At 34.1% G+C, this 22866-nt stretch overlaps 3 protein-coding genes and 1 long non-coding RNA gene across 20 annotated transcripts; 2 read left to right on the forward strand and 2 right to left on the reverse strand.

Annotated features, from left to right (window-relative positions):
• The first annotated feature begins 3612 nt into the window (after positions 1-3612).
• Positions 3613-9756, forward strand: LOC110626873 (pentatricopeptide repeat-containing protein At1g62350). 15 transcript variants are annotated; one of them, XM_043961933.1, is made up of 7 exons: positions 3613-3867; positions 4381-4495; positions 5624-6074; positions 6156-6172; positions 6280-6364; positions 8461-8912; positions 9207-9756. In XM_043961933.1, exons 6-7 carry the CDS (start codon positions 8520-8522, stop codon positions 9615-9617), a joined length of 804 nt encoding a protein of 267 aa, XP_043817868.1. In that variant the 5' UTR covers positions 3613-3867; positions 4381-4495; positions 5624-6074; positions 6156-6172; positions 6280-6364; positions 8461-8519; the 3' UTR covers positions 9618-9756. The 15 variants fall into 15 exon arrangements, with proteins under 15 accessions (XP_043817868.1, XP_021628719.1, XP_043817864.1 ...); XM_021773027.2 differs by having other exon boundaries at positions 5624-5742; positions 5951-6172; positions 8428-8912; XM_043961929.1 differs by having other exon boundaries at positions 4381-4455; positions 5624-5742; positions 5951-6172; positions 8428-8912.
• A 2405-nt stretch (positions 9757-12161) lies between these two features.
• On the reverse strand, positions 12162-17627 carry LOC110626812 (ubiquitin-conjugating enzyme E2 34). Of its 3 annotated transcripts, XM_021772921.2 has the most exons (11): positions 17279-17627; positions 17069-17111; positions 16440-16591; positions 15571-15625; positions 14396-14434; positions 14192-14255; positions 14012-14073; positions 13888-13927; positions 13696-13723; positions 13238-13329; positions 12162-12879 (listed from the first exon to the last, which is right to left on the reverse strand). In XM_021772921.2, the coding sequence occupies exons 3-11, from the start codon at positions 16494-16496 to the stop codon at positions 12612-12614; spliced, it is 705 nt and encodes a 234-aa protein (XP_021628613.1). In that variant the 5' UTR covers positions 16497-16591; positions 17069-17111; positions 17279-17627; the 3' UTR covers positions 12162-12611. The 3 variants fall into 3 exon arrangements, with proteins under 3 accessions (XP_021628613.1, XP_021628614.1, XP_021628612.1); XM_021772922.2 differs by lacking the exon at positions 17069-17111 and having other exon boundaries at positions 17383-17627; XM_021772920.2 differs by lacking the exon at positions 17069-17111.
• A 1513-nt stretch (positions 17628-19140) lies between these two features.
• LOC110627057 lies at positions 19141-21389 on the reverse strand. Its single transcript, XR_002489823.2, has 3 exons — positions 20482-21389; positions 20280-20387; positions 19141-19653 (listed from the first exon to the last, which is right to left on the reverse strand). It is a non-coding gene; the product is annotated as an uncharacterized LOC110627057 (long non-coding RNA).
• Positions 19413-19842, forward strand: LOC110627056. Its single transcript, XM_021773283.2, has 2 exons — positions 19413-19666; positions 19751-19842. Exons 1-2 carry the CDS (start codon positions 19413-19415, stop codon positions 19773-19775), a joined length of 279 nt encoding a protein of 92 aa, XP_021628975.1. The 3' UTR covers positions 19776-19842.
• Positions 21390-22866: the final 1477 nt, after the last annotated feature.

Consider the following 22866-nt stretch of genomic DNA (forward strand, 5'->3'; position numbering starts at 1 on the left):
CGGCTGCCGAAACTTGCCCCCGAAAGGAGACTTTCGTCTCTGTCTGGCAGTTTCAGCCGCCGAAAGTGCCGCCGAACATGCATGAGTTTCGTCTCTGTCTGGCAGTTTCGGCCGCCGAAGGTGCCGCCGAACCTGCCTGACTTTCGGCTCTGGAGGGACTTTCGGCCGCCGAACCTGCCGCCAAAAGTGCCCTGTTCAGGCCGCCTTTGCATATTTTTCTATGGTTGTTTGATGATGTTTTAGGGGGTTTTTGGGGAGTAGTTTAGAGATATGTTCTAGTATGTTTGGTCCCTCATTTGAGTCCACCTGTCTAGGTTCAGACCCGAGGAACCGAAGACCCCAGCAGTGAGTTCAGCTGCTTCGGTATTGTCAGAGTCAGCCAGAGGTGAGTGGAACAAAACTTAATCTTTTAAATTGAGAAATTTAATGTTTTATCATGTTTCATGCATCATGATTACGCAATAGGATGATTGCATTAGTTTTCACGAATATGCCGCATTGCATCGATTGTTGTTGATGTGGGTGAATGTTGGATGACCCAATTAGTCCATGACAGGAAGACCAGGACCCCATTCTACAGCCTGGCATAGAGTAAGGAAAGACCAGGACCCCATTCTACGGCCTGGCACGGTTATGGGACTCGAAGACCAGGAGCCCAAAGGAGGCCCTGGGACAATGGTAAGTAATGTATGTATGACAGGAAGACCAGGACCCCATGCTACGGCCTGGCACAAAGTTAGCTTGGACTAATTGGTGACAAGTTCACCCAACCCTTATGTGAATTGTCTGTGTTATGACGCATTTCATTGGAGCATAGTGTTAATATGTTTTATAGTTCTACTCACTGGGCTTTTAGCTCACCCCTCTCCCTTTACCCCCAGGCTTGCAGGTACAGTATAGTGCGGGAGTCCGGATAGAGTAAAGAAGTCATGCTTATGTAATAGCTAGCAATGGACATGATCAAATCGTAATGTAATGTCTCAATCAGTATAGATATGTAATGAGATGATGTTTATGGATGTTAGAGTGTGCTTGACCATAGATTGTTGTTATCCCTTTTTAATTACATGATTGTAGAGATTTTTTTATGATGTTTATGTAAACCAACTCAGCATATGTTATGTCGCCCATTGGGGGCACTGATGAGATCCCACTGAAGGATCAATGTTATGATTATGTTAGTGCATGCACAGGTTGAGTTGGCGTATGAATGGAAAGTAAATTTTTAATTTTTATGTATGATTATGTTAGTGCATGCACAGTATGCATGTCAGGCTTGCTACGGGTCCCGGCGGCCTTAAGTCGACCCGGATCCTAGCGCCGGTAGCGGTCCGATTTTCGGGTCGTTACAAAGCCGATCAAACAGGTCAGCAATGAGTGAAATGTGGTACTTGTTTTTCACAGTTACCTTGTTCAATGCCCGATAGTCGATACACATGCGAAGAGAGCCATCTTTCTTCTTCTGAAAGAGGACCGATGCACCGTAGGAGGCTTTAGAGGATTGGATATACCCTGCATCCAGTAGGTCCCTCAACTATCTGTGGAACTCTTCGAGCTCGGGAGGTGTCATTCAATAAGGAACACCAGTAGGTGGTTTAGCCCCAGGCTCCAGTTTTATATGATGATCCACCTCCCTCTTTAGTGGAAGTCTCTTTGGCAACTCTTGAGGCATGACATCTGAAAATTCCTTCAAGACATACTTGACGGCAACAAGTGATTCTAGTGCAGGGGGTAGCTCATCATCTTGTTTCAGTGCCACCAAGTAGGTTGGCTCGGACCTCTTAACACCCTTTGCAAGCTAGAGGGCAGAGAGAGTGCTAGTACCAGCCTTTCCTCTCGCCAATGAGATAGTGCAAGTGTTGGCCCTTCTATTGGTGAAGGGGATAGTGACAGCCTTTACTTTATCCATAAAGTCCATCTCAAGCACACATGAGTAGTCATCTATGGTGACAATAGAGAAATCAAGAGTTTCGGTCCACTCACCAATTTTAACTGGGACATTTTGGACTATCCCATGTGTTGGAGTCGGTTGGGAATTTACTAACTTCAGCCAACTCGTCTCCTTTTGGAATGGAACGCCCAACTTCTCTGCTGCCTCCACTTTCAGAAAGTTGCCTGATGCTCCAGTATTCCACCAATGCTTCCAACGTCTGTCCCTTTATGCACACAAGAGCGAACAGCCTTCCTTTGTGCCTAGCTAGAACCTCGGCTACCTTGGCTGCCACAGCCGCCAATTGTTAAGAGCCTATGCTGGCACCCTCCTTAGGCTGCTGACTTGATTCCTTTTCACTGACTATAGCCGACAGGGTGTTGCACTTTGGGCAATTGAAAACATCGCATAGGAAGCATTTCATTGGTGGCCTCTCAAGTTTCCTCCATCCCTTAGAATTCCCCTCCTTTGAGCCTTCTCTTTGCTTCCATTTCCTCGGGGTCCCTCTTTGCTTTTAGGGGCGGCTTCAGCAGCACTCTTGCCATTTGATGGCTTCACGGGACCCTTGGCCCTATCTCCCTTCTTATACTCAACAAGGGATTCTGCTAAAGAGATAGCAGTGGCAAGGTCTTGAGCTCCCCTACGCTCAATGTCCATCTTCACCCAATGTTGGAGCCCATCCATGAAAGCAAACAGGGCCTCATCATCTGGATAGTTGGGGATTTCCAATAAAATTTCGAAAAATTTAGTCTACTCAATTTTGCCTTGGCTTCCTTAGCAACATTGTCCGGATAGAAATGGCATTTCAGCTCCTTCTTGAAATCTTCCTACGTGGCTATAGTGCAGGTGCCCTTCTCTATGTTGGCCTGCCTTCTTCTCCACCAAACCATGGTAGTGTTGGCTAAGTATAGTGGAGCATAATTGATTTTCCCGGCATCCTCCACGATCCCCATTGCTTTGAAATATTGCTCTAAACTCCACAGGAAATTATCAATGTCTTTGGCATTGCGCATCCCCTTGAACGCATTCGGCTTAGGCACTTCCACACGTGTCTTAGGAGCTCCCAAAGTGGTTAATGATCCTGTTATGCCGCCTTGAACCACCATGGAGCGCATCAAGATCATTTGTTCCTCGAACTCCTATTAAAATACAAATAAGTAATATAAAATATAAAATTGAACTAATGTTTGAGTATAAATATCCTATAAATTATTCTAAAAAATCAATATTACTAAATAATTAAAATAAAAATAATTATAAATTATAAAATACAAATTATTATAAATACTTAAAAATAACATTTTTTAAAAAGTACAAATAACTAATATAAACTATTATTATATGAATACTACTTAATATTATTATTAGAATATTATTATATTGTAAAACTAGATATTTTATAAAATTAACATATAATTATAAAAATATTTTTAAATTAAATACTACTATAAATATTTAATTAATTATTATTAATATATTTATATAATTATTCATATAAAGTCTATTGATTAAACTTTATAATTTTAATTAAAATAATGTAATTTTAAATGAAATTCTTTAATTATATAAAAAATACTTTTATAACTATTAATTAAATTATATAATATAAAAATATTTTTTAACCAAAACTACGTAGTTTTGGTATGTTGCTAGTAATAACCTTAAGCCCTGGCAAATTGCATCTGAAATTTGTCTCCCAAGCCAATCACGCTGCAGCAGCAATCGGGCATCGTATTTCAACCACAGGAGAGAGCGCCCGCACCACTGCATCTCGTGCTCGTCAGCCGCCGCACGCCGCACCTCTGCATCGACCGCTCGTTGCCGCCCACTTCTGTATCGCGACTGTGAACCGCCGCCGGCCCGCCGCACGCCCGCACCTCTGCATCGACTGCTCGTTTGCCACCCACCTCTCTCCTCTGCAGTTCAGCAGTTCAACGGTAAGCATTTTTTTTTGAAATCTGAAGAAAATAATTCTGGGTAGAATTTTGATTGTTATTGTTGGAAGCATTATAAATTTATTATGACATTCAAGTTTATAGGCATCATAGTGTTGATTACACATACTTAGCTTGTAGTTCCAAAAATGGAGTCATTTATGGTTTTCTTTGACAATGGAGGTGTTTATTCCATTCCGTTTCCTGATCACAAATAGATTGAGTGTTAAAAGTACGTAACATATGAATATTTATTCTTTTTATCAATACTTGAGTAGTTAACTTGTAGAAGAGATATATTTGATAGCATCTTGCTGTGCAAAGTTCACATTGTTAAACATGATTGATATGATATGTTATTGTAAAATGGATTTGGAATAATTTCACTTTGGTTTTTGGATAACTAATTATTTTATTGTTTCGATCATTTCTCAACATGCCCTCTCAGCATTTGCAAAGTAGAATTGTTTGAAAAATTACAGTGAATTCTCTCTAAAAAAGTTATTATTATTAAAGGATAAAAGCAGCAGCAGCACTTTCGCCCGCGAGAAGGAAATCGCAGCCACCATTCAGCGGCGCCGCCAGCAGCAGGTCAGCCACCAATGGTTTTCTGCTATACACAAGCTGAATGGTGTGAAGGCCTTCCATTTTAATTGATTTGCTTTAAATATTGTTGAATCTGGTTATTTGTTATGTGATTGATTGCTTTTGGTTGAAAAGTTGAGAAGCACCTGAGATAAAAGATATTAGAATGAAACTCTGGTTGTATCGTGACTGCATGAATTTTTAAGTTTTTAAGTATTCCAATGCCATAGCCAACAACTAGATAATATTGTTTTTGAATTCTGATTCCCTTGATATTTAATTGGAATTTCCTTTATTTTCAGAATGGATTTGGCATCATCTCATGAGGATCATATTTGTTGACTTTAGTTTCTTTTCGAACTTATATTCTATCATAAATGCTGCTCTACTGCATTCTATTTCTATGAGGAGAATTAATAGTAGTTATTGTGGGACAGTGATCTAATTTTCTTTTAGGGACTGACTTATTAAAACACACAGTTAGTAATTCCATTAGATGGCCAAATACATGCTAGGGGGTTTGATCGGCATGCTTATTTATTTACTAGTTCTCAAAGTTTTCGTCTCATATTCAAATTTTTATTCAGTTACTGGTCATATATGTTCATTTTGAGTTGATGAATTTGTTAACTATGTCATTGTTCTTCATATTTAGTATACTTCAAAATGTCAACATTTAATAGTTCTGAAGCTGTAGCGATACATGTTAAAATATTTTACTCTATTTTAATGTAAAGCTGACACATGTTAATAATATTTTCCTATATTACTATGCAGCTGCTTGTTCAAATGAGAAAATAAGTTGTTTATGTGATGCTGAGGATGAGGTGGATTAAATCATGCATTTCACATTTTAATGTGGAAGTTTGATTTTAATTATTTTTTTATCCCATTATTTTTATTATGACAATGTGTATTATTGTTCAATTATGATATTCTAATTTTTCTTTATTTCAAGGAGAATTTATCATTGGAGATTCAATACTTATGTTTTATGTAGTTTAATTATTTAAATGAATTTTATTGTAGCATCTGTAGTTTACTTTTAAGTTTTGTCATTTGACATCTTGTTTGTTTAATATTTTATCTGCTGGGTAGAGGACTAATTAATGTTTTACTTGTTATGATGAATTTGTATTATTATTATTTGGTTTAATTATTTTTAAATTTTCAGGTCTTATTTGCAGACTTTTGGGTTTGGATACCCCAATGATAAAAATTTTTGCTATTGAATTGAAATGGAAAAATCGGGTTCGGGTAGTATGTGAGTATTATTAAACAGGTTTTGGACAGGTACGAGTATTGAAATTAAAATACTAAACGGGTTTGGGAATTATATTTATAAATGGTTTTGGGTTTGGATCCTTAATTTCGTGAGTACCCAACTCAATTACATCCCTGAGCCCATTTTCTTCGCACCCCCAACCAAAAACTCAACTTCTTTTTTTTTTTCCAAACTCACAATTCTCTTGCTGAAAAATCTGTCTTTGCCTTTGTACAGAACTACTCATCCTTCCCTCTTCATCAGCTCCATTCTCAGTCTTGCTGCAACACATGAAATCTGTCGTCTTTGCTAGTTCATTAGGGATATGGAACTCGCCAAGAAGTTAAGGTTCCGATTGCAAGTATGGACCTCCTTGCCTCTGAGTCTTTTTTTTTTTTTTTTAACCGTTGGCCATCACTCATCCTTCGACGTTGCACAAAAGAAAGCTCCGGGCAGCTGGTCAGTTCACATAACAGATCTTTTTTTTTTCAAAGTTAATTTTATTCTTCTTAAGTCTTCAAATTTCTTAAAAATGAGTAGATATTGTTCTTGTATATGCCTCTTAGGTGAAGAAGCACCAGCAACAATAGTAGCAACGGCTCACCACATTGGAAGCCATACATAATCATTTTAACCACTTTGTAAGCCAAGGTTATTATATTTTGCTTATATTAACTATGCTTATCTTTTAAATTCCTCTAGATGGGTTACATTACAAATGATTTAGTCTCTCTTTTCTATGCCTTTTTGATTGTGCTGTATTGATTTTCTGCATTTCTTATAGATTTCCCTTTTGGGCTGGGTTTACTGGAAATTTAGCTGGCTGTCTTTTCGAGCTTAAGGACCTCACAAAAGTGATTAATGTTCTAAGTCTTATCGGGAAAAAATGCAATACATTAATAGATGTTGATACTGCCTATAATATAATACAGTAATGATTTAGATGCAGTTTGGTCAAAAGTTTATTATATTTTGCTTATGTTAACTATGCTTATCTTTTAAATTCGTCAAGATTGGGTTAGATTACGAATGATTTTTGTTTCTCTCTTTTCTATTGCCTTCTTGATCGTGCTATGTTGATTTCCTGCATTTCTTATAGACTTCCCTTTTGGGCTGTTTTTGACTGGAAATTTAGCTGGCTGTCTTTTCGAGCTTAAGGACTTCACAGAAGTGATTAATGTTCTAAGTCTTATTGGAAAAAATTGAAATACATAATAGATGTTGATACTGCCCATAATGTAAACAGTGATGATTGAGATTCTGTTTGGTCCATTTGTGTTGAATTTTATGTAGAATACTTGTTTAATGTTTTTCAATGTTTGACTTTGTTGTAAGTTGTACCAATATTTTTGTTAGCTATTTTAAGATTTTGATATTTTTGTTTTCATTAAATATTTCTAAAATTATATTAGCTTGGCTTTGGATATCAGATGTGTATATCCTTCCATGTTTAAACTATTATACTCCAAATATATGTTTGTCTTCTTTCTTTTCTCCATTTCCTCTGTCAATCTCCAGTAGCTTAAGTAAAAATTCTTCCAAAGATGCAGCCACATTCTAGTGTTCAAAGCATTCAGCCCTACAACGTTTCATGTATCTCCTTTCATTCCCTATATCTTTTTATTTGTATTTCAATTTAATGTTTTTGGTTTCATTTGGTTTTATGAAGAAAAAGGAAACTGTGAAATTAATATATCAAACTTATGCATCTTGTTAATGGCTAAGACACGAAAATTTAAAAGATGTTTACAACTAATATTTTCTGCAAAAGAAGCCTAATCCTGCTTAAATTCAACTAATAGCAACAAAAGCTCATAAGATCTAATAGCAATGTGATGTAGTTGATTTTTATAGCTGTTGAAAGTTTTCGCCGCTGCACTTAACAAATTGTGAGATTAGTTATGCCTTATGCATCATTATGTTCAATCACTCCAAGTTGGCAGTTCATTAATCTCACTTTGCATTTCAAGTATATTTTAGCTCTCTTTAATTTGTAATTTCTTTATTTAAGAATTTATTCATAATTTACTTGAATTTCACAGAGGTTTGATTTTATTTTTTTCTTTTTGCCTTTTTGAATTGTGTTAGAACTTGGAAGATCTTTTTTTTTTTTGTTTATAATCAACTTAATATCAAATTTCAGTTATTTTGCTTAATGTGAGGTTTTAAATCTATTCATGAGATAATGATTTGTTCAATTTCATAGAGTTTTTAGTTTTGTTTTGGGTTTGAATCCTTTTATTTTATTTATTTATTTTTTGTGTAGCATTTCACAATTATTTTGTGTTCAGACTGGGTATTTTGTTTGGACCTTGGAGCTCTAATATTTTTTGACTTTATGTGTGATTTGCTTTTCCTTTTTTATTTTTTTGCTATAAGATAATATGATGGGTAAAATTTTATGTGTTTTATTAAATTCTTTTTTGATGATCCAATCAAAAGGACATCATTGTTGCAAATTAAGAGATTGACAAAGGGGCAAAAAAAAGCCCATGTAAAACTGGGAAAGATAAACTCACTCCCTAATAAATCTCGAGACATATCGTTATTTCAATCAAAAGTAGGTAATTTCAATGGTCATTACTGGTTTTTACAAGTGAATCTTGCTTTGCCAATAAATAAAGTAGAGGCAAAATAAGTTAAAAACAGACAACCATAGAAGACACTTGATAATAAAACTCCATCTAAATAGGTCATTGTTTTTGCATTTTCAGACCCTTGCTTGTTTCTTTCCTTTTATTTGGAAGGTGGTAGAAGATCAAGACTTTATAGTGGAGGGCTAGCTAGGTTCCCTGGTTATCATCCAATGTGGCGTATTGTGTCAAATCTTCTTCAGAGAACATCATCATCTAAAACACCTATGCTCTCCCATTCCCCTCTCAAACACTTCACTTTCCTGACCCATCAATTTTCTGAAATCACGTCCATAAAATACCAAAAGCAACAGCAACTCCCATTGCTTGTTCTTTTGCACCACATTTCAAATTTGGCCTCCAGGCCTAGCTTGTCAATATGGAGGCGGAAGAAAGAGATGGGCAAAGAGGGGTTAATTGTGGCCAAGGAGCTCAAGAGACTCCAATCAGACCCTGTCCGTCTGGATTGGTTCATCAAGTCTCAAGTTTCTCGCTTGCTCAAGTCTGATCTTGTTGCTGTTCTTGCTGAGTTTCAGAGGCAAGACCAGGTTTTCCTCTGCATGAAGGTTTGCTTCTGTTTCTTTCTTACTTCTTCTTCTTCTTCTTTTTTTTTTTTTTTTTTTTTTTGAGTCAGGTGGAGAATTTTGAAACGAAATAACTCTTTGTTGGGCTTCTAACAAAACTAGAGACAAGAACTTTCAAACTTAAGCTTTTGGGTGTTGTTTGTCTTTTGAGAACTTCAAAGAATTTTATTAAGAGGGACAATTATTCTCGCTGGTGTATGATTTTGCAATAACTTTTGCTTCCCCCTTTCCTTGAGCATATGAAATATTAACTGAACATCTTTATTTGTTCTTCAGTTATATAATGTAGTGCGTAAAGAAATATGGTATCGGCCAGACATGTTCTTCTACAGGGACATGCTTATGATGCTTGCAAGAAACAGGAAGGTTGAGGAAGCGAAGGTGGTTTGGCAAGATTTGAAGAGGGAGGGAGTTTTATTCGACCAACACACTTTTGGCGACATCATTAGAGCATTCTTAGATAGTGGATTACCGTCAGAAGCAATGGACATATACGAGGAGATGAGACATTCTCCTGATCTTCCATTATCTTTGCCTTTTCGTGTGATCTTAAAAGGTCTCATTCCATACCCAGATTTAAGAGAGAAGGTGAAAGATGACTTCTTAGAACTTTTTCCGAACATGATTGTCTATGACCCAGCTGAAGACTTATTTGAAGATCAACATAGGGGAAGTGAAGATGATTAGAGGTGGATGAAGTGCTTGCTACATATTAGGACACAATATTGATTTGTACTATGCCATAATAATGTCCATTTAGCCTTTTGATAGAAGTGGGCAAGAATGCGAGGTTCTCTAATTTTATTAAATTACTCCTTTGCCTGCATGTTAGTGCTAATATTAAAATATTTTATATTATTATTATATAAAATAGTATAAAGTTATTTTATAAAATAACATAGTTTTTTTTATATGAATTCACCTTTAGGAGTAAAATATTTTTTATATATGTATTCAGATTGCATGAACTGAATATAAGAATAAAATCTACCACAATTTTTAAAAATGTTGAATTATATTTTAAGATAACAACATTTGTAAAACTTCTCAACAACTAGTTTTGAATGTGAAACTATATTATTTTTATTCATTGTATAAAGTATTTACTTCATATCTCTGCACTTCGTACTCTTCAAAGGTGGTCACATATTGTGAATAAGTATTAGTCAACCCAGCTATAACAACGTGTACATTTCTATTGAATTCTTTATTTCCAGCTGTGAGCACTGTCCTTACAGCATCTCGAAGACGCCTCCAAGCCATTGTTGTGAATTCTGTTTGAAGGTGTATCCTTTCTATTCAAATTAATTCAAATAATTTCTGAATTTATTTTTTATTTAAAATTAATTGTTATCTCATAATTTTTTCTACTAACGTTTTTATTAAAATTTTACTATGCCGAATTAGATATAGTCATCAAGTCATGATCGAACTTTTAAATATTGTGGTTCACTAGTGTTCGGGCGGCTTTATTGCATCTTGCATGGATAACTCTTTTTTTGTACCAGCTTCGTATAATTTTTTTGATTTAGAGTGAAATGTAATAGTTAGATTCAAATTGATTTAAATAAATTTTAAATTTATTTTTCATTTTAACTCAAAATAATTAACTCAAATTATTTACAATAAAAATAAAATTTTTATAATATTTAATTTTAAAAATATATTAAAATATTTCTAATATTTTTTAAAAAATTATTAATTAGTAATTTTTTTAATTTTAGTCATTAAATATTTTATTATTATTTAATTTCTGTAATTTAAAAAAAATTATTAATTAATTATTTTACTCGTCAAATAATGAAAATGTTTCGAACACAAATATAATTATTTAAATTTATTTTATTAGAATTGAGTCCGATCGAATATCATGATCAATTGCTATAATTTTATTTAACACATTCAATTTACTTATTTTTAATTTATTAAAATAAAATCTATTAATTTTATATTTATTTTTAAAAATATCTATATCATATAATAATATATTTTTAGGAAATAAATTATTCATATCATTCCATTTTAAGAAAATTAAATAGGATTACAATAATCTATTTATATGTTATTATAGTTAAAAAAAATAATAATTTTAAAATAAAAAAATATTAAATAAAAATTATAGGATGAATTTAATATATATTTAAATATTAAATATTTATTATTTTGGTGACATTTTTAATAATTAATTAATTGTTAATTAATTAAGATCAATAAAGGAAGATTGCCAACCTGACATAAAAATCATAATTATTATCTTACCAGGCTGTGTATGTGGACTTCATAACAAAGAGTTTAAGCTATACAATTTCTTACACATACAAACGAAAATAGACCACAAGACATATACAGTTAAAAGATAAATTACATGGAATGGAATTTATGAATAAATGATTGCTTTCCTCTCAATTTAGAACTACTCAATCAAAGGCTGGCGTAAAATTTAATAAAGAATTAAGTATTTGTTGGCAATGATCATACTTCATTGACCAAACTCCTTTTTGTAGAGGCTTGAATATGAATATAGGGAAAGAAAAATGGCAGCAGCTAGCTACTCTTTACAGATTAGTTAAGTAGTTAAAAAAAAAAAAAAGAGTGACTCAGAGTCTGAAATGCACGTAAATTTAAACAATGAATATTAAAAGAAAAGAGTAATTATTATAAATGTGACAGAAATAAAAAGGATGGCTTTATATTGCATGGCTGGGGTTGGGACTTGGGAGGATGAATATTTGCATCATGGTAGCCGCATGTTTCGCAGTGATTGAAGCTTTCTTTATTTTAGATTTGGAAGGGAAAATTCCTGCCCAAGTCTATAGTAATAATAGCCTGCACCGAGTTGCAGTAGGGTTTGTTACCCACTTTACAAGTTGCTGCTTTTTGACTCTTGAAACCCATTTCCCAATCAAAAACAGGAACTTGTTCATTTTAAGTATGTATTTCCTTCTACGGATTTTGGGTGGGAAAATTCAGTCTATCATTATGCCATTCCAATACTACCTATCTTTACTTTTCCTTTTGTTTACTTAATATTTCTATCGACTTCCCATTAAACAAGGACCATTCACGTTTCCACATTTTCTTTTCCTTATTCTTTTGAATAGATGCGAATTTGAATAAATAAATAAAATTAAAGCAACGGTTGAGTTTCATCTGAGTCTCAGAGAGCTTAGAGATGGAATATAGAGCCTAAAATGGAAAAGAATTGGCCCCACAATCCATTGATCCCTACAGTTGACCAACAACAATATCATTATCAACAAAGCACAAAGGCATGTATCATGGTTTCATATTTACAGACAACAAAACGCAGCTTCCCTTCTCTTTCGGCCAGGCATCAGTGTATGGTTTCACCATGATCACGTTTTCCAGGCAACAGATGGATAGCTGTCTAGTAACAGGGCTTCGACACTAAAAAGAAAGGGGCAATGCATTGTACCACATGAAATTTCATCTACTTAAGAAAAGGAAATAAGGCCACGAGCATGCATCTTTTTTGGGCATTAACTAACAAACTGCCAATAGTAACATAAAAAAACCCAAGTGGGCCTACCCAGCATTAACCCCTATACAAGTTCTGTTGAATTCAGGGCACAACTAAGGAGTTTTATAGAAGCGTTCTTCAACTAGCAAAAGCTCCAACGTCTGCTAACCATTCTAAATTTTCACTTCACGGATTAGATATCAAAGTTGAAGCAATGGCAATGCCATTACGATGCCAAAGATGGAAACCAGCAACAACATCACCCAAGTTGGTATTGTCTGCTTCGCATTTCTTCTTGTGTCCTTCATCGTATCAACTCTTTCCACGTTTCCCAATGAATTATCAAGTTTTTCTATTGCAGGTCTGGAATTCTCCTCCTGTGGCACCTGCTCTGAAATAATCTGCTCAGAATGCTGTTGCTGGTTGTACTTCTCCACATATTCTGGAAACAACTTTCTAAAGGTTGAGCTGCTCATAAAAGAATTACCAGTTTAAAAAATAAATATATATATATATATGCATGTATGCATTTTTTTTTTTAAAAAGAAAGGAAGAAGAAGAAGAAGAAGAAGAAAGGGCATATAGTAACGAAAGAGGGGGCAGCGAGTTGATGCCAGCTATTGTAATAGATCAAAGCTGAAAGAAAGTTAAGATGGCAATGACCACGAAAAGCATCAAACTTTTTAGTGTCCATGCACATGACGGATACAGTGGATGTAGAAACAAGATACTCTATTTGAAATTGAAAAAATAAGCACAGAAGGAAGAGAAACAACCCACAACCAATAACAATAGCAACAACCAGAAAAGGTGCGTAGCAACTTACTTCTTACAATTAAAAGCTAGAGAAGCCTTTGCCAGACGTGCTTTCTCAGCATCAGTAGTGTTCACACTGCCTGTGGTGGGACTGTTGTCCATCTGCATAACAAAAATCCAATACTGATAAGAGAACAATTCTAGAGAAAGCTGGAAATGTAAAATTTCATGTATGCTTCGAAGGTTCCAATACAAGGATGCCACTGCATTAAGAAGAGCGCAGAGTTCCACCAAAAAAGGGAAAAGAATAACATGATTAAACCACATCACATTAGTCTAGTGAAAATTATAGCATCAGCAAGATCTAACCCCACCCAGCACACCCAGGAAAAGAAAAGGCACATACACCATGAAAAGCTATGTGTAAATTAAGTGAGTTGATCAGTGATAGATACAAATGGATTCAGAAGCTAGATTTAACCCCAATTTCTAAGCAACTGGTAAAGTGAATAGATACAACAAACTCACCATGAAGGAAAGAAGCCCTGTAAGTATGCTGCATTGGTGGAAAATAGAAGAATTTTAGAACATGGATCTACAGTAACTGCTGCATTACTAATGCTAAATAGTCAAGAGGCAGATAAAATAACAGTGTACAATAGGACATCCTATATATCATACCAATAAAGACACTCCAAAAAAAATTAATATTTGTTGTACCTTGACGCAGACCACATTGGATTCCAACTTTCTGGATGAACTACATTGTGAAATAATAAAAAGAAGATCAGTTGTTGGAGGTAAGAAAGCTTTGATTCTACAAACAATATTGTGAACAACTTACAGTCGCTCATAGACAAGCATATTTTCTTTTGAGTCCCAAAGCGTCCATTGGGAGTAATCATGCTACAGAATATTTTAAAAGTTAAGAGAATTAAAAGAAAGTGCATTGCCCCTTTAAAAGGAAAAATTTTTGAAATGATATTATATCCCAAAAAAAATAAAGCAACAAGAAAAATATTACGTGATTCCAGGAGGTTTGTAGGGATATTCTGGAGGAAACTTGATCTTTCCGTAGTAATATCCACCTAAACAAATCATTACCCATTACCATTACACCAACCGAAAAATTGACATCAGATTCTCAATTGTGCCATATAATCACATCAAAAAAATAATATTGGAATGCATAGGTTCAGTGAAAACGCTACATCTACAATTAACAAACCTGCAAAAGGTGTTCCTTCACTTCCCTCCAACACATAATCTGGATTGTCATTGAAAAAGTTTTAGTACCGCCAGTATTAAAAGAGCATCTCAGTATATCAATAACATTACTAGAAAGCAACAGGGATCCCACAAGAGATCAAAAAATAAGGTCAACAAATTTTGAGCAGCTATTAGAACATGTCAGGGTGAATCAAATATATAAACTGAGCTTGGTATAGGTACCAAATTGACCAGGCAGCAAAAAGATCACTCAACATAGTTCGCCAAAGTCTTGAGAGGAGAAGAATATTGTTTGCACACCTAATTAAATGACACTGCAAAAGTTTATTTTTTATCAGTGGATCAATGTTGAAACTCCCTCGCTTTTAAACAACTCTGGTACTCAGATAAAATACTTTATCTCTGATTTCTAACACCTCATGCGCCATTCTCAGTCATCAGTTCAAAGAAGATGTTGCTCTGCAGAGCCCAATGATTATGACAAGCCAGTCTTGTTGCGGGAGATATCACATCTCACTTCATTACCCAACTCTTTTAGTCCTATGAGAAACCAAATCTCTCTCTACCCAATGGCAGAGAACTCATTTACATCATGCACATGTTCAATCCATAACATATAGCTTCTCCAAAGCATGTGTTAATGCATTCACCCTAGTGCACATATAGGACCTAGTAGAATTCAAAGAATCAATTTGGGCTGCACACAATTATTCTTTTCTTCTTTTTTTTTTTTAAAAAAAAAAAAAAACAGTTGCATATACATATTCTAGTTCACCTTTTCCCTAAAATACGTCAACCAGTATCCCAAGCAAGTGTGATAAATACACAGGCATCTAAGTTGGGATGCAATATGTTGCTCAAAGCACATACAAAATCCTTTTTCTTAATTAAATTGCAGAAATTTACTTAAACCCCAGGAACAAATTCTCCCAGAGGTTAAATCCACTTTTAATATCTCTTTGCTACATCATTCTACTTATAAAATATAGGAGGGAATAAAGTCGTCAGGACATAATGGGACTGTAATAGTCCAACATGTCCATTCAACAAAACCAAAATTGTTAAGGAAAATGTCTTCCATCAATAAGTGCAGTGCCTTAACTAGAAAGGGAGAAAAAAAAAGGTTAAAAAAAAAAAGATCAAAGAAAATGATGAAGATTAAGATGAACTTACGCCACTCAAGAATGTCACTTGGGGAAGGGCGTGCAACAACATGGGAAACTGGCTCCTGCAAGTTCATTTTACAAACACTATCAAGTATAAAAACAACTCAAACTAAATTCTTGGATAGCAACAAGAACATTGACTAAAACTATCTAAAATACTTTTACAAAAAAAAAATCAGTATAATACACTCAAAAATAAGGAAATGTCTTTCTCTTCTTCCCTTTGGATATATATGTGTGTGTATGTACATATTAAAAAAACCTGTATTATGGATCTATGGCCAACTAGAAGATATAACGTCAGCTGCCTCATAAAACAAATCAAGTTATGGAACGGAAAAATCCTAGAAATATGAATGCGCTTGCTTCAGATTAAAAGTGACCAAAGGCACTGTGGTACAGAAATATGCCATGCATCCAACATATGGGCTAAAATAAGTGCTATGATATCAGGAAACCATATTAAAATCCCATGTAAATAAACATAAATTTTACAGACAGTTAAAACAATAGACCTCTAGAAGATGCTAAACTGAGCTCCAAACTGGACACAAATACCATAATAGATTATGGCATATGCAATTGGCAAAGAACAACACGTACTTTACATAGTGCTCTATATAATATGAATGCGCTTGCTTCAGATTAAAAGTGACCAAAGGCACTGTGGTACAGAAATATGCCATGCATCCAACATATGGGCTAAAATAAGTGCTATGATATCAGGAAACCATATTAAAATCCCATGTAAATAAACATAAATTTTACAGACAGTTAAAACAATAGACCTCTAGAAGATGCTAAACTGAGCTCCAAACTGGACACAAATACCATAATAGATTATGGCATATGCAATTGGCAAAGAACAACACGTACTTTACATAGTGCTCTATATTCCTTCTGAAGACGCTTGACACACGATTTTTCAGCCATTCCACGACACAACTTTAAAAATGAAGTGGTCACTGCACGAACAGCAAAGCTGTATTCCTTTTTATTTAATCCAAAACCACAACAAGGTAGCTGGCCTATAAAAAGAGAATAATTAATCAGATACAACTGACAAATGAAAGAAAAAAGAGTGACATTAGAGAACCAACATCAACATAAATAAGTAGTCAGTGCTGCTTCTAATTCAACAACAAATGCATAAAAAGCATCCAATCTAGAAAAATTCTTAGTAGGAAAATCAAGGAAATGTAAAGCCAGACTTTGTTATATGAGGTGCAAGATTCACTGATTATGTATGTAATTGCATAAATATAATACAATCTCCATGCAATCCGTATAGAAATCTAATAACAGTATAACACCTAATCTCTCTAGCTTGTCCATAATAAGAGTGAATACAGTCAATGTTCTAAAATTAAGGTTGCTAAATGAGCCTTTCCAATTATTCAATCCAATTGTGATAAACAAACCATATGCATATTAATTGTAGGGCACCAAATTAGCCAAAAGAAAAAGTAAGGAGATCAATGTACATGATGGTGTGATTAACTTACAATCGAAGCTAAAGGGATCAATTCTGGATTAACCAATTGGCATCTAACAAATGAAGTCGTCAAAACGAAAAAGAAGAATCAACCAAATCCAATACAAATACAATAACAGTAACAGAGGGATCGACCTCAAACACAAAATCGAAAGGGGGAAATTGAGGAAAAACAAAATAAGGAAGGGAAAAGATTAACAGAGACAAGAATTGCATTTACCGTATAAATATGAATAGGGCGAAGACTGGAAGGGGAAAGCAAAACAGCAAGAAACGAAGAAGATAAGATAATGACAAAATGTAACAGAAACAGATGGGATTCACCTGTTTTCTAAAATGATAATCAGTAAATTAATCTAAGGATAGAGAGAGAAAGAGGGGGTGAACGTTGAACTCAAAGGGTGCTGTTATTGGACTGTCATCGGTGACATACGCAATGCCTCGTTGGAGTCAGCCCGATTAAGCAACGCGTCGTTTTAGTGATCACTACGCCATCACTTTATCACCGAGCTCATGCGCCTGACATGTGAATGGCTTTGGGTCTGGTTTTAGATTGACTTATCGGCGGAATTTATGAAAATATATATATACATATATCGCTTTCATAATTCTGAGGTTGAAATATTCTTTAAAATTTTAGTTAATAAATTGTGCTCTCGGTGGGGGTTAAAACCTGATGAGTGCCGAATTTTTGACCCCGGTTACGATTGGGTCCTAAAAAAATAAATAGGACTAAAATCTATTAAAACTCTCTAATCGTCGTGATTAAAGTAGTTCGGATTAGTCTATTGTCTGAATTCATAAAAAACATAGCTTATGTCGATAACGTGATACAAAATAGAAGAAATTAAATGTTTGTATATATAGGACAATAAAAAAAAATTAAAAAAAAAATACGTTACCCTTCAAACTAAGTTTACATACATCTATAAATTCTATTCTCTCTACATGAGAGGTTGAAATATTCTTTAAAATTTTAGTTAATAAATTGTTTTCTCGGTGGGTGTTAGAACTTGATGACCATCGGATATTAGCACCGGATTAAAATCAAATTCTGAAAAAATAAATAGGTTTAAAATTTATTAGGATCTCTAAATCAGCTATCTAACGCATTGAAGAGAAATTAAATGGTCATCTGATAAAAATGAATACGTTGATATGTTTGTACATACGAAATAATTAAAACAAAAAAAAAAAAATATGTGATCTTTCAGACTAAGGTTATACGCCTATGAACTCTATTCTCTTTAAATTTCAAAACATCCAAACTTTAGAAATATAGAATTTGACTGATTTGTTCTTAACATTATCCATATTAAGTGTTAATGTATAATTAAACCCATTTTGATAAATAAGTATAGAATTTTTCAGCTATCGACAGTTTCTATGTAGAGATATGCAAAAAAAACTAAAGGGGTGATAAATGCATTAATGAGCGTTTTGTTTAATGTTTTAATGCACCGTTTGATTCGCGGTAATATAACATATTGTAATTAAATATTTTATTAAATTTTAATAAAAAATTTTAATTATATTATATTACATAGTGTACTAAATATAGTCTAATGGTATAACAGCCTTCTAATTCAGAATATTAAAGCCCATTTGAAGCTGAACCAACATCAGCTTGTAACAACTGTTAATAGACTGGTCAGGGGTTGATTCAAATCAACTGGATTAAGATTGGTCTGAGTTAAATTTACAACAGCTTAAATCGGTCTTAAACTTTATATAAGGGTCCGGTTTCAGTTATCTAATCTTCCTCCAAATTAGCAGTTTAGTTTCAGTTAAAATCTTTTTTTTTTTTTTAAAAAAAAAAAAAGAGACTTTGTTGCAGATGTAAAAACATGATTGAATTAAACTGGATCAAACTACTAACAGTTAGAATCTATATTGAATTAAATCAAAATCCTGAACCGATCGGGTCAAAACCGCAGGCCAAGTCTGGCTGTTAGTAGGATGGCAAAGCTGTTGTGGGCTCATGGGATCCAAAGACTTGCCTCTGGAAAAACTGGCTTAGCAGAATATAATACTAACCCATTGAGCTCTACTCCCCAAAAAGAAAATAATAACAATATCACGTGATAAATCACATGACTCTCTCAGTCTCTCCTACTTGTTTGTCATCAGTCATCCAAAATCAGGAGGTCACAGACACAAAATTGTAGTAGTCAAAGTAGAGCACATGATCCCACTGGCATCAGATCCCAATTCAGATTTTTACAATTTTGTTGAACTTTCAGGTTAAGCATAAACCACCAACTATTTAAGTTGTCTCAATAAGCAGTTTTCACTCTTCAAAACAGTTCAAGAACTTCCAGGTCAGCTCATACTCACACAGGACATTATCAAATATGAAGCGATACTCAACAATCCTAGCTGCTCTTGCTCTTTTGCTTACAATCTTTCTGTCTGGTTGGCCAAATAAGGCTCAAGCAGAGGGTCGTCCCATCCCTCAGGCATCTTCATCTTCCACTTCAACATCATTCATGGCTTCAACTTCACAAGCTTTCAGGGATATCCCAGTGGCTGAGAAGAATCCATTCAAGCAAGTTGATTCCAGCTTCAGAAAAATACCTCCCAGCACTTCCAATCCTACACAGAACAAGTAACTTCTTGCGTCAACAGTTTCAAGCCTTTCCACCATTGGCAGGTTTCCATTAATTAACTAGATACTATGTTTTTGTACCAGGCACAAACCTCCATTAGATGACTGAAGGAATTACAATACAGTAGATTCAGATCTCTTGCAACAATTTTCCTTTCTCCTTCCCCTTTTTGTCCTTTACTTCGTTTTTTCTTCTATACTCTTTGCTAATAGCCTAATCTTAGTGTAGGTAGTGTATTGTTCTTTTTTTTCTTCTTTTTTTTTTTCCTTTTTCTTTTTCAATTTCTTATGTTCCATAAATTCCGCATTAGAAAAAAGGACAAAGATATGTAATAGCAAGAAAGAAATAGAAAAAAAAAAAAAAGGTATCCTCTATGCTAATTGATAATATATGCGAATAGTGATTCCTGGAATGCATACTCTACAAAACTAAAGTTCAGTGAAATGATACACAGCATCGTCCCTTTTAACTTGGTTTTTGAGACTTGAAACTTTTTTGAGACTTATACATGACATACAAAGTTCAGACAAAACATAATTACCAAAGCCCAACTCTAACCAAGAAATGGTGAGCGTGCCAGGAGTAATAAAATGATTTCCAAACTGTCCATACCTGCATTGGCCCAGATTGGAAATTCAATTTGTTGCACCATAACTGCTTGTGCAAAGTGAGAGGGGACTTAGGCCAAGAGAATATTATCATAAGGCTCTTTTCCTCTGTCTATCCAGGAACAAAAGCAAGATAAATATACAATTCCAAACAAGACCCAATCATAAGGGGTCACAATAAGCTTAAAGAATAATGTCTAGCTTACCTGTCAATAGTAGTTCCCTTAGACAGAGTGTGTTTTTGAACACAATGATAGGAACTTCCCATTCAAAAGGTAAAGTTGCCCAAAATAATTGAGCAAAGGGTTTATTTATAGGCATAAGAAACATTAGTTGACAAATGAGGAGAAATTTCAATCAGCCAGACTAGCTCCTCAGATCATACGTCCCAGCTTTAAGTTCTAGAAGGAATTAGTAAGAACTCAATGTTCATGCCCCAAAAAAAATCTTCATGCTTTTCCTCCCATCCTGGTAAAAAGTGGCATAAGATAACAAATATGATTAACAGGGAAGAGTTCAAACATACCTGCAAAACCAAACTGCTATATTGATCAACTTGCAGGGTTTTAATGTCTTCATGTGTGCAATTTCAACATTTAAGACACAAGAAATTTGAATAAACTGAGAAATCCCTGCTGATATGCACTGGGTTATACCATTCCCGAGTTTCCTTGAGGTTGAGTCCCTCTGCTAGAATTATCGATGGCTTTACTCCATGAACTTAATTAAGGAATTTCAAGTTCTTAAAAAAGTGTCAAAATTTTATTTATTTGCTTGACCTTTTTTTTGACTTCCTGGAAAGGTAATAGTTCTTTCTCCCTTAGTTGCTTTCTTCCTTTGTTGTTAGGAATTAAGTTACTTCTTAACCGTGTTAAGTTACTTTTTGGAAATTGATCCATCTGAACCAAATAGGAGAATCTAATGCACTCCCCAGCAAAGACAAAGAAGACTTTGAAGAACACGGGACCCATAAACAATTGCACATCATTTCAGTAGGATCAGAAACAATCACCTGGCAGGGATAAAATAATGTTTAAAATAAGAGTAAAATGTAATGTGAATTCATATTCTTCTTAAGCATAGACTTCTCTATCATAAATAATGAAAACAAAAAGATATTGAAGCTTTCAAGTTTCAACGAACCGAAAAAAACCGACCGACCGAACCGACCGAACCGGTGAGCAGAATCCGGTTCGAACCGAAAAAAACCGACCGAACCGAACCGATTTGAAAATTTGGTTCGGTTTTTTATACATTTCGGTTCGGTTCGGTTTTAAATTTCAGAAATTTTGGTTATTTCGGTTCGGTTCGGTTTTGATCAGAAAAAAACCGAAAAAACCGAACCGAACCGATTAGGAATAATAATATGTTTTTTCAATAATATAGAGAAATTAAATTATATTAAAATTAAAATATTTTAATTAAATTTTAAAATACTAAAAATAAAGTGTAAAAAATTAAAAAAATATTAAAAATCGAAACCGATCAAACCGAACCGAATCGAACCGAATCAGACCGGTTCGGTTCGATTCGGTTTCTGACCAAAATCGGTTCGGTTCGGTTTTCATAAAATCTAAAATTTCGGTTTTCGGTTTATTCGGTTCGGTTCGGTTTTGAACCGAACCGACCGAATGCTCACCCCAATCTTCCCCCTCAACGAACATGGATTCAAATCAACAGAGCCCCACCAGCAAGAAGCAAGATGACTGGCCTGAGGGTCTAATCTGTTGATGAAGAATTGGCCCATTAATTCTCTTAGAACTTTGGGCCTGAGGCAATCCCAATTGGATTTGTTTTGGGGTTATTGGTCCTGTTGGGACCCACTTGAACATAAGAAAAAGTATACTTAATGCATTTTTTTAATTAATTTAATGTTAATTAAGATTAAATTTGCAATTTCTAATTGTGGCCAACTCGAATCATTTCATTGGAGACATGATGCGTTGCAAAATTAATTAAAAATGTCAAATTTACTGTCGTAGGTAAACTTTAATTTTAAAGGTAGTGGAAGAATTTTACTTTATACAAAATTTACCTACAAATGTACAAGTCATGTTTAATAAACAACATTACTTTACTCTATGCTACATCAAGAAAGAGTTGGTATATAGCTTAAATTAATTTATGCTTATCCAACGAGCTTTAATTTATTAGTGTTAGTCATTTTTGAACCGAAAATAATAATAAATATTTAGTTGGTTCGATTTAAAATTAAATTAAATTAAATTAAATTTAAATAAAAAATAATTTAAATCAAATTAATCTGATTTAATTTTATTTATTTTGATTTGATAGATTGAGTTTTTAGTCAATTTTATATTTTTTAAGCTTAAATTCCTTTTGAAGTGTGCGTGAATATTACATTATAAGGAGAAATTATCGTAATCTCATCAATAGAAGTTGAAAAATCAAGATGATAAAAATTTACAGGGAAACAAATACGGTAGCGAATCGTTTAATTAATTTAAGTATTGGTGATGATTTTAATTTAAAAATTTATCAATGGTCTCTTGTTACTATTAAATTTTTAGTGAATATTAATAGATTAAAATTTTTATGGCCTAAATTAATAAAATAAGGGCTCTATATCT

Source organism: Manihot esculenta, chromosome 11, assembly GCF_001659605.2.
Source record: "Manihot esculenta cultivar AM560-2 chromosome 11, M.esculenta_v8, whole genome shotgun sequence".
NCBI lineage: Eukaryota > Viridiplantae > Streptophyta > Magnoliopsida > Malpighiales > Euphorbiaceae > Manihot > Manihot esculenta.